A 14,863-nucleotide genomic window follows, 5' to 3' on the forward strand; every position below is an offset into this window, starting at 1 on the left:
ATCGAGAGGTTGAGGCAACTCATGTTTTTTTTTTAAATTTAAGTCATATACATTGAATTGACTATCAGTGTTGTAATTAGTCTTATAGCCAATTTAAAACACTGGAAAGCATTGGTGGCACTATACAAAAACAAATTGGTTTATAATCTCACAGCCTTCACCTTTCTGACATTCTGAGACCCAAACAAATTCAGCGCCTTCTGTGCTTTGATTTTATTAGCACTTATGGTTGATTCTGGATATAATACATGTATAGCTCGATATACGGTAGCCTTATAAAAGATATTTTATTAAGTCTTAGCGCTTCTGCAGCTGTGAATGTACGAAAAGAAGGTGCAATAGCGCTATTCTAGTAAATATTTAAAAGATACGTCTTATTCGGTAATTTCCCATTTCGTTATCTAGTGCCAGTCGGAACACCTCGACTATTACTGTCGGCTATCCAATCGTACCTTCTCGACACTTTACGTTAAACTACGAATAAGAAAAATAGCCGAGGTATTCCAATTGATTCGTATCCGAAGTTGACGGAAAGGCAGAAAAGTGCCTCAACACTCATGACATTAAGCTTTGGAATCTTGAAGTAAATACAAATAAAACCAAAGTTATTATATTTTGGAAAACCAAGAGAGGTTTGCGTAATATGCCTAACTTTCACTATGAGGGGACTGTCCTTGAAATTGTTGAGCATTTCTCATATTTAGGTGTCCAATTTTCATTTAATGGTAAATTCAGCAGAACTAAAACATTCCTTATTGATCAAGCCCGTAAAGCCATGTTTTCTGTAATTAGGAAATCTAGGATACATAATTTACCACTAGATATGCAATTACACTTGTTTGATACAATGATAGCACCCATTTTGTTGTATGGGTGTGAAGTTTTAAGTGTTGAAGATGTGAGTGTTGTGGATAAATTTCAATTAAAATACCTAAAGATAATTCTACAGTTGAAACAGAGTACTCCAAATGTTATGATTTATGGGGAGTTGGGTATTGCCCCACTTTCAACACAAATTAAAAGTAGAGTTCTCCATTACTGGGGTAAAATAGTTAATTCTAAACATGATAAGATAATCAGCATTCTATATAGAACAACTCATAATTTATATACTCTGAATAATATTAAATCAGATTGGGTCTGTTTTGTTCGAAATAATTTAAATGATCTTGGATTGTCGCATTTTTGGATAAATCAAAATGTGGAATCTCCTGCTTCATTCAAGAATACTGTCAACTTAAGATTGCGTGATCATTTTATGCAAAATTGGAGAAGTACAATTAATAATTCCAGTAAATGTCTAAATTACAGGATTTATAAATAGGATTTTTGTTTTGAGCCATACCTCAGCAAGTTACCTATGAATTTAGCTTTAATTCTCTTTAAATTTAGAAGTATGAATCACAAACTTCCTATTGAAAAAAGGAAGGTTTGATGATATTCCAAGATAGGATAATTTGATCAAAAACCAACACAAATTAAGTATCAAAACATGTTTCGCTTTATTAAGCTTCCTCAGTTGATACATATGTAGTGGGGGGTTTCTTCAACAATAAACACTTTGATGATGTTTATATATTTATTCAGGTGTAGAAGAAACCTATAACAAAATAAAAAGATTATAATACAAATAACAAAGGGAAATATAATACAATAGAAAATTCATGAATTGCATATTTCATAATTTACAATAATTACAATATAGACATTATAAACATTTCACAATTACAATTAAAATAAATATATACATACCAGGCTTTAAATAGATGAGATCTAATTTCAAATAAATATAGAGAATACAAATATTTCTATAAAGAAATAATGAAATAACTTTAATGTAAATGCAAAGAATGTGTTTCCACTTTGACTGCAATGAAAGGAGTGGTCAGTTACCAAGAAATATTAGTTATCCCAGAACCAAATCATCTAAAAATAACTTGCATACCAAAACCAATCATCCATCACTAAACTTGCAAAACCAGTTCAATCACTCATAACAAAAGGAACCAAGACAAACATGAACACATAACACCACAATAGATTTGGTTTGGCCTTTAAGGGAAATAACTACCGTATTTATTATAAAAAGTGAACTTGGCTAAATTTAACCTTATCTACACACTCCCCCCTCTGGTTAAAAATGACACCGGCATTTTCTTAAACAATTATTAATGAAACCTGGATTTATGAAAAAAATAACATTAAAATAAATTCGAAAAACAAAAATGCAATACACTGTATATTCATATGACGACATAAATATATCATATTATTTAAGATATACTGCCCTCCTATAACTATTTTGCAATAGTTAAACAGTAAAATATAAAGAAATAATGCAATACAGTAGAGTTGTCAATTCTACTTGAAAATAATAAATACATAGTATATACCTCCATACATAGGACCCATGTGAAATTTAAAAGGACTGCATAAAAAAATGATACAACATTATACAACACTTAAACCCATTCTCCATACCTATCTGGTGGATGTATCACACGTCTAGGGCGTGGAATAGGGCGTGAAGATGAAACGGGCGTATGTACTGGAATGACTGGAATAGTCACTGGAGTAACTGGTCTACTCACTGGAGTAACTGGTACACTTACTGGAGTAACTGGAACACTTACTGGAGTAACTGGAACATTGTCTGGGGAATACGTCGCAGGATTGGGGTGAATCCTGGGAACAAATGAAGGGATAGAAATAGAGGGAGCATCAGAAGAATGTCCATAATCAACACGAGTATTGCGACTGCGAGTAACAGGAAATCTCCTCTGTGGTATGATGTATACACCAGATGATGATTCAGAAGAGCTAGAATCAGCATCATACTCTTTCTGTATAGGAACACGTCTAGGTTTTGGTTTAGGCTTATTTTCAACAGGTAAATTTTTATTTTCGTCAGGAATAGAAATAAATGAAAGAAGCATATTTCTGTGAAGGGTTCTGACAGGACCTTTTCGAGACTCAAGTTGTACTTTATATACAGGTTGGTCAGGAAATGGTATGTCAATGATAACAAAGGGATCCTTCTCCCACTTATCTGCCAGCTTCTGTCGGCCTTGAAGATTGACTTTTCGGACCAAAACAATATCGCCTATAACCAATTTGTTCTCGCGAACTCTACGGTCATATTGCTTCTTGTTTTGATCAGCCCGCTTCTTGGCAACATCACCAGCTAACCGATAAGCATACTGAAGGCGTTCCTTCAAACGAGAAACATAAGTAGTAGGAGAAAGATGTTCAGAATTAGAAGGAAAAGTACCAAGATAGGCATCAACAGAAAGACGGGGATGCCATCCAAACATAAGAAAGTGAGGAGAAAAACCTGTAGAAGAGTTCTTGGTGGCGTTATAAGCCTGAACAAGAGAAGGAACAAAATCTGCCCACTTAGATTTATGATCTTCTGCCAGAGTACCTAACATTCTGAGAAGGGTCCGATTAAATCGTTCAGCTGATGGATTTCCCATAGGGTGGAAAGGAGTGGTTCTTGTCTTTCGAACATTTGCAATTTTGCAAAGTTCCTTGATGACCCGACTTTCAAAATTCCGCCCCTGGTCAGAATGCAGCTGCTCTGGAAAAGAATAGTGGACAATAAAATGTTCATATAAGGCACGAGCAGTGGTAGTCGCCTTTTGATTACGGCAAGGAATAGCCTTGGCATATCTGGTAAAATGGTCGGTAATGACCAAGACGTCCTCATACCCTCCTTTGGACTTCTCCAGCTTCAGGAAATCCATACACACAAGTTGCATGGGTCTTGAAGTCTGGATTGGAACCAATTCTGCAGCAGGTACTACCGGTGTCTTTCTGCAAATACAACTTTTGCAACCTGAAATGCGACTATTAAAATCTGCCTCCATGCCGGGCCAATAAAAACGTTGACGAGCTAACCATAGAGATTTATCACGTCCTGGATGGCCTACATTGTCATGAACACCAGTAAAAGCAATATTCCTATGAGAATAAGGAATAACAAGTTGTTGTACTTCTTCTCCATCCAGAGTGGCGGTACGATAAATAACACCATCTTTAATAGAAAGACGAGAGAAGTCACGAAGAAGAGATTTGACGTCTTTCGACATCTCCTCCCCCCTCGGACGAGAACCAGAACGTAGGATGGAAAGAACAGAAGATATATCAGTGTCTTTAGACTGTTCTACCGCCCAATCCACTGGTCTGACTGCAGCTTCAGAAGGAAAAGATTCCTCATTGGCCATATGAGGGACCTCATCTCCTGAGCAACATTCAGCAGAAGAAAGAGAGACAGAAGCAGCAAAGCACACTGCCTTGACAGCATCGCTGAAAAGTTGTGGTCGGCGAGATAGCCCATCACAATCTTGATTCTGTTTACCTGACTTATATATGATTTCAAAATCATAGGCAGACAAAGCAGCAATCCAACGATGACCTGTCGCGTCCAACTTAGCAGAGGACAGGACATAAGTTAAAGGGTTGTTGTCAGTAGAAACAAGAAACTGGTTGCCATAAAGATAGTCGTGAAACTTATCACAGACAGCCCATTTCAAAACTAAAAATTCAAGTTTATGAGCAGGGTAATTACGTTCACTACGTCTTAAACCTCTGCTGGCATAAGCTATGACATGCTCTGAGCCATCCTGCTCTTGAAGTAACACGGCCCCTAATCCAGACCCACTCGCGTCGATATGGACTTTAAAGGGTTTACTAAAGTCAGCAAAAGCAAGAACAGGAGGAGAAGTAAGTTTTTCCTTAAGAGTATCAAAAGAAGATTGCTGGGCATCACCCCATACCCATGTAGCAGTCTTTCTAGAACGCTTGGACTTAGATTTGGGAGAATTACCATGACCCTCAAGTAAGTCATTAAGGGGTTTGGCCAACTTTGAATAATCCTTAATAAATCTCCTATAAAAACCTGCAGTTCCAAGAAATGTCCTTAATTCTGCAATGTTCTTAGGGACTGGCCAAGAAGAAATAGCAGAAGTTTTCTCGGGATCAGTAGAAATACCATTCTCAGAGATAACATGCCCTAGATAAGAAACGGACGTTTTGAAAAATTCACACTTAGAGCCTTTAAGTTTAAGACCATGAGAAGATAAACGTTGAAAAACATTTTCAAGCCTAACAATATGCTCCTCAAAAGTTTCAGAAAAGACCAAAATGTCATCAACAAAAACAAGACATTCACGCAAAAGAAGGTCACCCATGGCACGTTCCATAACTCTTTGAAAAGTAGCACCTGAATTAACCAATCCAAAGGCAAGCCTATTGAATTCATAAAATCCAAGGTTACCAACAGAAAAAGCAGTATAGGGCTTTGAATCTTCCTCCATCTCAACTTGCCAGTAACCACTGCGTAAGTCAAGTTTAGAGAAAAATTTAGATCCCACTAAAAGGTCTACAGTGTCATCAAAGCGAGGAAGCATATAGGCATCTTTTCTTGTTCTTGAGTTAAGCATTCTAAAATCAATACAGAACCTAAGTGAACCATCCTTTTTCCGAACAAGAACTACATTAGAAGAGAAAGGAGAGTCACTAGGCCTGATGGCACCGCAATCAAGCATATCCTTAAGGTGCTGCCTCACCTCTTCATACATTCCAGGGGGAATTTTCCTGTAAGGCTGCTTGAAAGGGGTGTCATCATTTAAAACAATTCTATGGCGTGTGAGATCAGTACAACCAATATCAGTTGATCCCTTGGAAAATACATGATTCCAATTGCCTAAAACTTGGCGAACACGCAAAAGTTGCTGAGGGGACAGATTCTCAGTATCAACATTCAAACCAAGAGAAGATATATCTGGCTGTGAAGAGGTAGAGTTCACACCATTAGAAACAGAATGAGAAGAAGCAAGGTTGTCTAGCACTGTAACTTCATTAACCACACAAATGTTAGATTTCGGCTTAATAGTCAATGTCCTCGCAGTAAGATTACAGATGCGTACAGGCACCTTTGCATAACCGCTTTCATTGGACACTGAAACTATTTGTGGCCGTACAATATATAAAACATCTGCATCAGGGTTTTCAGTCACAAGCTTAGTATCACTAGAGACACCTCTAACAAGACCATTAACAGAAATAGACTCATACGGTGCAACTGTGATAGGATGGTCATTGGTAGATTTGACTGTGTGAGGCTTACAAACTAAACTGTCAAATGCTGATTGCCAAACTTGAGACAAATTTGAATCAGTAGATGAAAGTTTACAGAGCCTGATAACATTGGTACCCAATATCACAGGACAAGATATGTTGTTATGTGTATCAGGGACAACTAATACAGGCACAGGCAACTGAAGGTTTAATTCCGGAATAGCTATCGGAACTTCAATGTACCCTAAAATATCTAAAGATTGCCCATTTGCAACTGAAATGTCTAAGTTGATATTGAAATCTGTCAAATTCAACAGTGGCGGTCTATTTGACAATGACAAATAAAATGAGTTTGATACTGTTGAAACCATTGAGCCAGTATCAACTAGAGCTATGGCTGAAATACCATTAAATACAATATTGGCCTTATTGGAACATCCAATAATTCTATTAACAAGTGATTGCTTCTCAATAACCGCCTCTGATTGGCCAACAACAGAGGCGGACCCTAGTTTGGGTGAACCGCAGAAGATCCCTGTTGCGCAGCAACATGGCCCTGCTGATTCATACCCTTACCACGGCCACGCCAACTGCGATTGGTATTGTTAGATATGTGATGAGATGCTTGAGGTGGTGTTTGATGTTTGAATGTATCAACTGGTGGGGGTGGTGGTGGGGGTGGTGTATAAAAACACTGAGAAAGAGGATCTGGTTGTGGAGAAAATGATAGGGAATCCACCTTTTGTAAAATGATATTCAGTCTCCTATCGATACCAGACTGCAAACCTCGTAGCTGTTCAGAGAAACGCTGTTCAATACCCTTAAGTGAACTTTGAACATAAGAGATAGATGCTATCTTCTTAAGAGAAATGTCATATTTAGGGGATAAAAAGGCTATCATTTCTTCTTCTGAAAATAAGTACTTCTCACTGGACTCCATGGTTGAAAAAAAAAAATAAAAAAAAATGAATGGAGAGAAAAATATAGACCCTGGGATTGAGTGGACAGATGACAATAAAGTAAAAAAATAAAATAAACAGAAAATAAAAAAATAAAATAAATAAGTGTACAAAGAATAAGACACTGAAGCGGAAATATGGGGTAAAATAGACCAGGGAAATACACCTAACCTATGGCGAAAAACCAATAAGTTTATTTTAAATGACACTCAATAATCAAATTTATTGATGCATTCACAAACAATATGAAAAGCAAGTATAAATGCTTTTGTTTACCTGATAACTCTTACCAGAATTGTTTTTAAATAAATACACATTTAAAAAAAATGATAAAAGGTAACTATGTATTTTACCAAGTACTAACTGTACCAATATTAGTACCTTCAATTCATAAATTCCTGGTTTGAACCAGTACTGGTCAACAAAAAATGATACCAAATAATTCAGTTGTCAGTACACCAAGTGTTACTAGGACATTACAAGTTCCTGGGGATAACCAGTACTAAAATATTTCAATATTCAAACAGAATAATAATCAAACATATATAATACACCAGTTATATTTGGGCAGATATCCCTCAAACAATTCCTGGTGAATACCAGTACTTATATATTAAATATTTCCTGGTTGTAACCAGTACTTGAATGACCAGTAAAATACTTTAAAAAAAATGGGCAGTTCAAATTAAAATGTCTGGGGAAAAAAAAAATCAAAGGTGTTTATTTAGCCAAAACAAAAATATGTCAACAATTAATACCCTTAATCAATTACCAATTACCAGATGACGTGATACTGCAATGCCGTCCAACCAAATGACTTACCAACCAAACAAACGCCAAAAACAAATAAACCGAATAAATCACACGACCGCACTCACTTTTAAACAAAAAAAATACTTAAACGCGAATTGGTTCTGGGTGTTAATTTGTTAGTTTGTAGAGAAGTAAAGATAGAAAGATTAGAAATAGAATGTAATATATATATTCAATACACAAAGTAAACAAACACAGTTATCAAGATCCTTAAATTTTTCTAAATATCTTTTTCAAAGTAAACAAATAATTGAAAGACCCTAAAGATTTCTTAAATATCTATTTAAGTGTATTTATACTATTAATTTTTACTATGATTACCCAGATAACTAAATGTAAACCAATGTATATCAATTAAGACAAATAGTATCTACATGTATTTACATACACAAAAATAAAATATACACAAAGATATTTACAAACAGATAACAAATAAACAGCAGCGGTATTTTCAAAAAAGATTTATCAAATTATGAACGAAATGGAATTAAGTTTCTTGTATATAGTATTAACTATCCGAAATTTATGGTTTATCCGAAATTACCTAAAGAAAAATATGAAAGATCGCGAAATTGTGTGACAAAATTACATTATCGGTGTTTACTAAAAATATAACAAATGACAAGTCCTAGTTAATGAAAGAATCAAAAATTTACCTTGATAGCAACTGAATTAAACCAAAAATTTACTTAATATATGTATAAATATAAAGAAATTTACCTTGTTATTGAATTTTCCAAAAACAGGTCACACAAAATTTAGAATATGGGCCGAAAGTAGTACCTAAGTTAACAAAGAAAAATAGTCCTTACAAAAAATGAAAAATACCGCCAAAACAATATAAAATACACAAGAATAAAATATCTACTTACATGGTTATAAAAATTCCATAAACACAAAAATAAAAAACACAAAATATCACAGTTCAGAGTTCCAAATTCCTCCGCGTCCTATATTACACTGTCTATATTTACAAATATCAGCTGATCACTATATGTACATGTGTCTTCGTCTAGTTGTGTGGCGCGAAAGAGCTCTGATAAAAAAATGGATGGGGTAGGGATGGGGAAATGGTGGTGGGAGGTATACCTATGTACAGCTGAATTGTACAGATCTCTTCTCTTGCTGTCTTGGTAGCCGCGGATAGGGTGGGTCCAACTGCTTGGCCTGGTCTATTTGCCGGTCAGCGATGTTCTCCCCTCTACCAGCAACAGCTCGCCTGGTTTCTTCTGTACGACGTCGGGGAGCCAATTTGTAGTGGGGGGTTTCTTCAATAATAAACACTTTGATGATGTTTATATATTTATTCAGGTGTAGAAGAAACCTATAACAAAATAAAAAGACTATAATACAAATAACAAAGAGAAATATTATACAATAGAAAATTCATGAATTACATATTTCATAATTACAATAATTACAATATATACATTATAAACATTTCACAATTACAATTAAAATAAATATATACATACCAGGCTTTAAATAGATGAGATCTAATTTCAAATAAATATAGAGAATACAAATATTTCTATAAAGAAATAAATGAAATAACTTTAATGTAAATGCAAAGAATGTGTTTCCACTTTGACTGCAATGAAAGGAGTGGTCAGTTACCAAGAAATATTAGCTATCCCAGAACCAAATCATCTAAAAATAACTTGCATACCAAAACCAATCATCCATCACTAAACTTGCAAAACCAGTTCAATCACTCATAACAAAAGGAACCAAGACAAACATGAACACATAACACCACAATAGATTTGGTTTGGCCTTTAAGGGAAATAACTACCGTATTTATTATAAAAAGTGAACTTGGCTAAATTTAACCTTATCTACACATATATAAAAATGACGTAAACGTACAAAACAAACGTCTACGTTAATAGACGTTACATTTGGCGCGTAAAAGGAACGTGATAATATTACAATAAGTATTACAATAAAACATGTGCATATGTATGTATGTATAAATGTAATTTTTTTAAAAAACATAGCATATATAATTTTCGAAAGGAATTACATAAAACAACTGGATCAAAAGATACATATATTTTCATAGAGAAACTAGGCTAGTAAATAATTACAACAAGTATGAAAACAACAGTTACTTATGTGAAAGTTTAGAATTCGAAAAAAAATGTGCTTTAATCACATGTTGAAAATTGTAAAAAAGGGAGATAATAATTTAGAAACATATTTATCAATCAGTATATTTTATAAAGCTATCAAATAAAATGAAAATGATCTATCTATTATCTATTCAAAATATGGTATTATGCTCAAAATCAATTTATGTTATATGAAATAATGAAAATTCATATGAATACATTACGAATAATGTAGTATATAAATGTAACAATGATATTCCAAGAAAACTTAGAACTTGTAACCTATGTACCAGTAACTCTTTAGGCGACGAATTCTATTATCTTTTTGAATGTTCACATTTAGTTAATACAAGAAAGCTGTATCTTGATAAATATTTCTATGAACGTCCAAGTGCTTTAAAATTTGAAAAATTAATGAACCATAGTAATAAAGATATCCTTTTGAAACTTGCCATATTTTGCAAAAATATTATGTTATTATTTAAATAATGTTAGCTTATTAGATTATGTCTTTTCTCTTTGTTTTTTCTCGCAATGATTTTTGATTTTTCTCTCTCATCCTCCATTATCAGTCAATTATTACAGTAATTTTATTACATCATGGAGTTGTATGACCATTTATAATTTGCCATTTTGTAGTATTTTGTTTTTACATATTATTTGCCATTTTGTATTATTTTGTATGTATGTACTGTTTTATGTTGTCACATGCCCAAATGGGCCCTGACGTATTCAAATAAACCTAAACCTTGAAACCAGTAATAGTTATCGACCCAAAGAAGCTTACGAGAAAATTAAAACAGAATATTTCAAAGTGCATTGTATCACAAACATGAAAACAATAGCTACCAAATGTCGTTTGAACATACCAATACAGTCATTCCAAACAAAAATGAACTGAAAAACTGGTCTTCCAAGTATTTCCGGTCACCCAAAATAGTTGTCTCCCTTTTTGATACACACTATTTGAATATGCGATTCCGATTGCCTTTAATTTTGATTGGCTACACATTCTGTACAAGTCAACGAGTATTTTGTACTAAGATAAGAGTTCAATGTATATACAAAAGAATTAAAACAAATATGATAAGGCATCGTTCATAATTCCACCTAAATTAAGTTAAGTGTATATAAGTTTCTCAAAACGTTTCTCAATGTTTCTAAAAGTTTATCAAAATTTACAGATATAAAATCGCATTAACAAGCACGCAGACTGCAACCAACATCTTCCCATACAGCAGGGATCCTGAAACGATACAAAATAATATTTTTTAAAAATAAATTCTTAAGCAAGAGTTACTTTCAGTGTCTAAAGTCATCTCTCTTCAAACATTTAAATTGGAACCCTTTAATACATCTACATGTATAATTTTCAGTCATTAAGAACTTTAAACAAAATTGAGGCAAAGGTCATGGTGAAAACTTTTCACAAGTATTCTAATATCTTTTCTCCATAATATAAATAAATGAAAAATTTAACAATTTTATAAACCAAACGCCATGACTTTGTCAGCTAATATTTTCAATAGCACGTATACAACCGCCTTTGTTAGAAAAATATAATGTATTAATAACTTTCCCACTAAGCTATTTATGTTTGGACAGAATAGTCATAATAGATAACCTATGACTTTGGCCAGCACCGCAAAATTAAAAATATTGCAGGCTTGGTTTGATAGAGCATTTTCTTGGGCGGTTATATCAGATTTAAACTACCTACCATGTTCCCTAGCACCGGCTAATGCAGAACTAAACATATCATTAAATTATAAGTAATTTAGTTACGATTGACGTTAAAGCAAGCATATAATCACCTGCATGTCCTGTATACATCACGTGATACTGTAAGCTACCTGCTATTATTGTCAGTTCACTGCCATCTTCAGTCGTCATGTCCAAGCCATGTCCACATAACATGTCTATCGTCTCCAACATTTTACTCAGCTTCTTTAAATCGCCATCTGTCGAATGAAGTTCCAACTCTACTTGTAATGGATCTGTAAAACATTAAATTCAAAATCATGTACTTTTTTTCTTTTTTCCCCTGGTAATCCGATCGTGGTCCATGCTTTTTAGTTGGTGTTTTTGTTTGTTTGTTTTTTTTCACATAGACATAAGAATAATAAATGCTGTTAATCATAGGATTAAGTTAAAATTGTTCATGTTCAATAGGTCTTTAAAGCCCCATTATGTCAAAGAAATGCTTTTAATTTTATCAAAAGTTTTTATTTTTGGTGCACTTTTAAAATTTCAAAAATTGTTTCTCATTGGCCAATAACCTGAATCATCTGGGTTTTTTCTTCTGTTTGGCAAGTTATGCAGTTATACTGATTAAGGACTTTGTATGGAAGTCGAAATACAACATTGTTTACATTTTGCTACTATTATTACAAATGATTTAACATTCAGCGCTGCTTTCTTAAGGTGAACAAGCTATAAAACCATTATCTAATCATGATAAAATTCATTTTAACATGTCTAAAGAAGTAAAAATTTATTCGTTACTGAGACATAATGTATCTTTAAAAAGGGGTCATCTATCTTGTATCTTAGTACAGGTGTACCTTTCTTCGACACCTTCATGTTTTGAAAGCTGGCTTCGGAAAAGTTCGTTAAAATAGCCAATTCCTGTTTCACTGAATACACAAACGCTGCCTCTTCTTTCACGACATCATTGTACTTGTTCGACAAGGAAAATCTCATCTGCATATATGGCTTGGATTGAACGTGTATAACTTTTTCAGAATCTGGTAAAATACTTGAATATCTGTATCCACATTCTTAAAGCTGCATACCTCCAGATTCATGATATTTTTCATGAAAATTTTGAAAATTTATTTAAAAGTAAAATATTGGGAAGTGAACAAAGACAGTCATTAACATATGGCAAACGACACTGACAATCCATGTAAACTACTAAAAAGAGGTCAAATTTATGAAAAAAAGAGAGTCTTTACTGTGTTAGTCACGCAGTAGAAATAGGGATGATAAATACCGCAAAATTAGCCATTAATAACACATAACATGTAAATTATAACTTGAATCTTTAAAATTTTAGAACATTCTCTCAAGTTTCTTGAAATAATTTGGCTTATCTAGTGGCATTCAGCTATAAAGACCGCAAATCTTAAGATATAAGATTAGATAGAATCTTCCTTTTTCATTATAACATATTTTTTTTTTACTTTTTTTCTATTTTAATCTTCATACCAATTTATACACAATCACATACATTGTAGTTAACACCAAATAAGCCAATGATCCACATCACTTCTCAAATTTGAAGTGTCAAAGGTGATACTTCGAAATCACAATAGTACGGAAAAGAAGCAGTATCAATATCCTTTAAGGTGTTAGATGCCGTATGCAAAATCTCCTTTACTCTTCAATGAGGACTGTCAAGAGTTTGTGAGGTTGTGGGTTCGAGCCCTACAGAGAACCAACTTTTTTTTCTTTTTTTTTCTTTTTTTTTCGTCTGATCAGATTATGGTTTTCAGAAACTGCTTACCTTCCTGGGATACTGCAAACACTATAATCTCACATATACGAAGGGCAACTGGTTCCTCTTTTGATACCTGTAGTCGAACTAATCTTGTGGCAACAGAAGGTTTCAGCAGCTTTTTATCCTCCTCAAAAATTCCATAACTGGTCCAATTTTTCTCCATCAGTAGAAGCTGAATATTAAACTCGATTTCATCTTAAAATAAATAAATAAATAGATAAATTAATTAATTAATTAATTAATTCATTAATTCATTCATTCATTCATTCATTCATTCATTCATTCATTCATTCATTCATTCATTCATTAAATCATTAATAAATAAATTAATTAATTCATTTATAATTTAATTAAATAAATAGATTGAATAAATAAATATAAATAAATAAAATCAAGTTGATTTAATTGAAGTACACATAGCAAAATAAAACAAATACGTAACCATACAGTGATCTCTACGGTGTCCCGATAGGGCCATCGCGACACAAACAACGAAAACACGATGACGAAAAGTCGAAATAAAGTGAAAAGTCGAAGATACGTCGATGACAAGTCGATGGTACGATAAAAGTCGAAATGGTGACAACTCGATATTATTTCGTGTCTTCATCATCGTACCTTCGACCTTTCACGATCGTAGTTTCGTTATTTCGACTTTCCAGCATCGTAAATTCGACCTTTATGATCGTACTTTTCGTCACCCTTTGAGCTGAATCTAACAAGTCACAGGTGTTTTGTAAATTATATGAACTATACATTACCATTGTCATACACATCTAACTGTTTGTAAATCTTGACGGATGTCAGTATATACTCTGCTCCAAGATCAATGATAATGTACGGGTTCAGTTCCGTCTTTGTAGCCACACATGTAGCGCCGTCACCTACATACTGACCCATGTCACCATCAACGGCATTGCTGGACGGCCAAGTCGGATACATTATACTTGATGCTAGAGTGTCTTTCTCCAGGGCGACATTTTGTGAACCTATTTTTTTTCAAAGAAAGCAAAAAAAAAGAAGCGCCAATTTCGTTTAACGCAACATTTGAATTTAAAAAAAAAGCATTACATGTGCCAATATAAAAAATGACAGTAAAAGACATTTGCATCTACAATAAACATATTACAAAATCCTTTTGAAATTGTTTACCGCCCTTTATTTGTTTAATTATAGATAATAAATTAGCAAGGATTTGAACAATTTGTTTATTCTTTTTATCTTACCGACCGTATCTCATGACGTAAACAATGAATACGGCGAATGTTGTTTTTACAATAAAATGCAGTATATTTCATTAAAATCCCATTAAAGTCAAACTAGAATTTTTTCTATTTCATATGTATTCAACTTATATAATCAGTTCAATAAAAACAAACGCTTTTCTTAAGCTT

The 14,863-nt window shown here is 33.5% G+C and overlaps 1 protein-coding gene across 2 annotated transcripts; it reads right to left on the bottom strand.

Annotated features, from left to right (window-relative positions):
* Nucleotides 1–10,522: 10,522 nt before the first annotated feature.
* On the bottom strand, nucleotides 10,523–14,592 carry LOC132750905 (uncharacterized). Of its 2 annotated transcripts, XM_060740975.1 has the most exons (5): nucleotides 14,231–14,587; nucleotides 13,476–13,664; nucleotides 12,532–12,714; nucleotides 11,782–11,964; nucleotides 10,523–11,213 (listed from the first exon to the last, which is right to left on the bottom strand). In XM_060740975.1, the coding sequence occupies exons 1-5, from the start codon at nucleotides 14,409–14,411 to the stop codon at nucleotides 11,146–11,148; spliced, it is 804 nt and encodes a 267-aa protein (XP_060596958.1). In that variant the 5' UTR covers nucleotides 14,412–14,587; the 3' UTR covers nucleotides 10,523–11,145. The 2 variants fall into 2 exon arrangements, with proteins under 2 accessions (XP_060596958.1, XP_060596959.1); XM_060740976.1 differs by lacking the exon at nucleotides 12,532–12,714 and having other exon boundaries at nucleotides 14,231–14,592.
* Between the last annotated feature and the right edge of the window lie 271 nt (nucleotides 14,593–14,863).

This window comes from Ruditapes philippinarum, unplaced genomic scaffold (assembly GCF_026571515.1).
Source record: "Ruditapes philippinarum isolate M1 unplaced genomic scaffold, ASM2657151v2 ctg1086_1_1_1_1, whole genome shotgun sequence".
Taxonomy (NCBI): Eukaryota; Metazoa; Mollusca; class Bivalvia; order Venerida; family Veneridae; genus Ruditapes; species Ruditapes philippinarum.

Excerpts from the sequence above, each read along its gene's own strand:
- LOC132750905 (XM_060740975.1), bottom strand. The coding sequence starts at position 14,411 with ATGTATCCGACTTGGCCGTCCAGCAATGCCGTTGATGGTGACATGGGT. Across the intron at positions 13,665-14,230 it reads GTTAGATGTGTATGACAATG|ATGAAATCGAGTTTAATATT; the intron begins GTAATGTATAGT and ends ATTTATTTTAAG. Across the intron at positions 12,715-13,475 it reads GTTTGCAGTATCCCAGGAAG|ATTCTGAAAAAGTTATACAC; the intron begins GTAAGCAGTTTC and ends GTATTTTACCAG.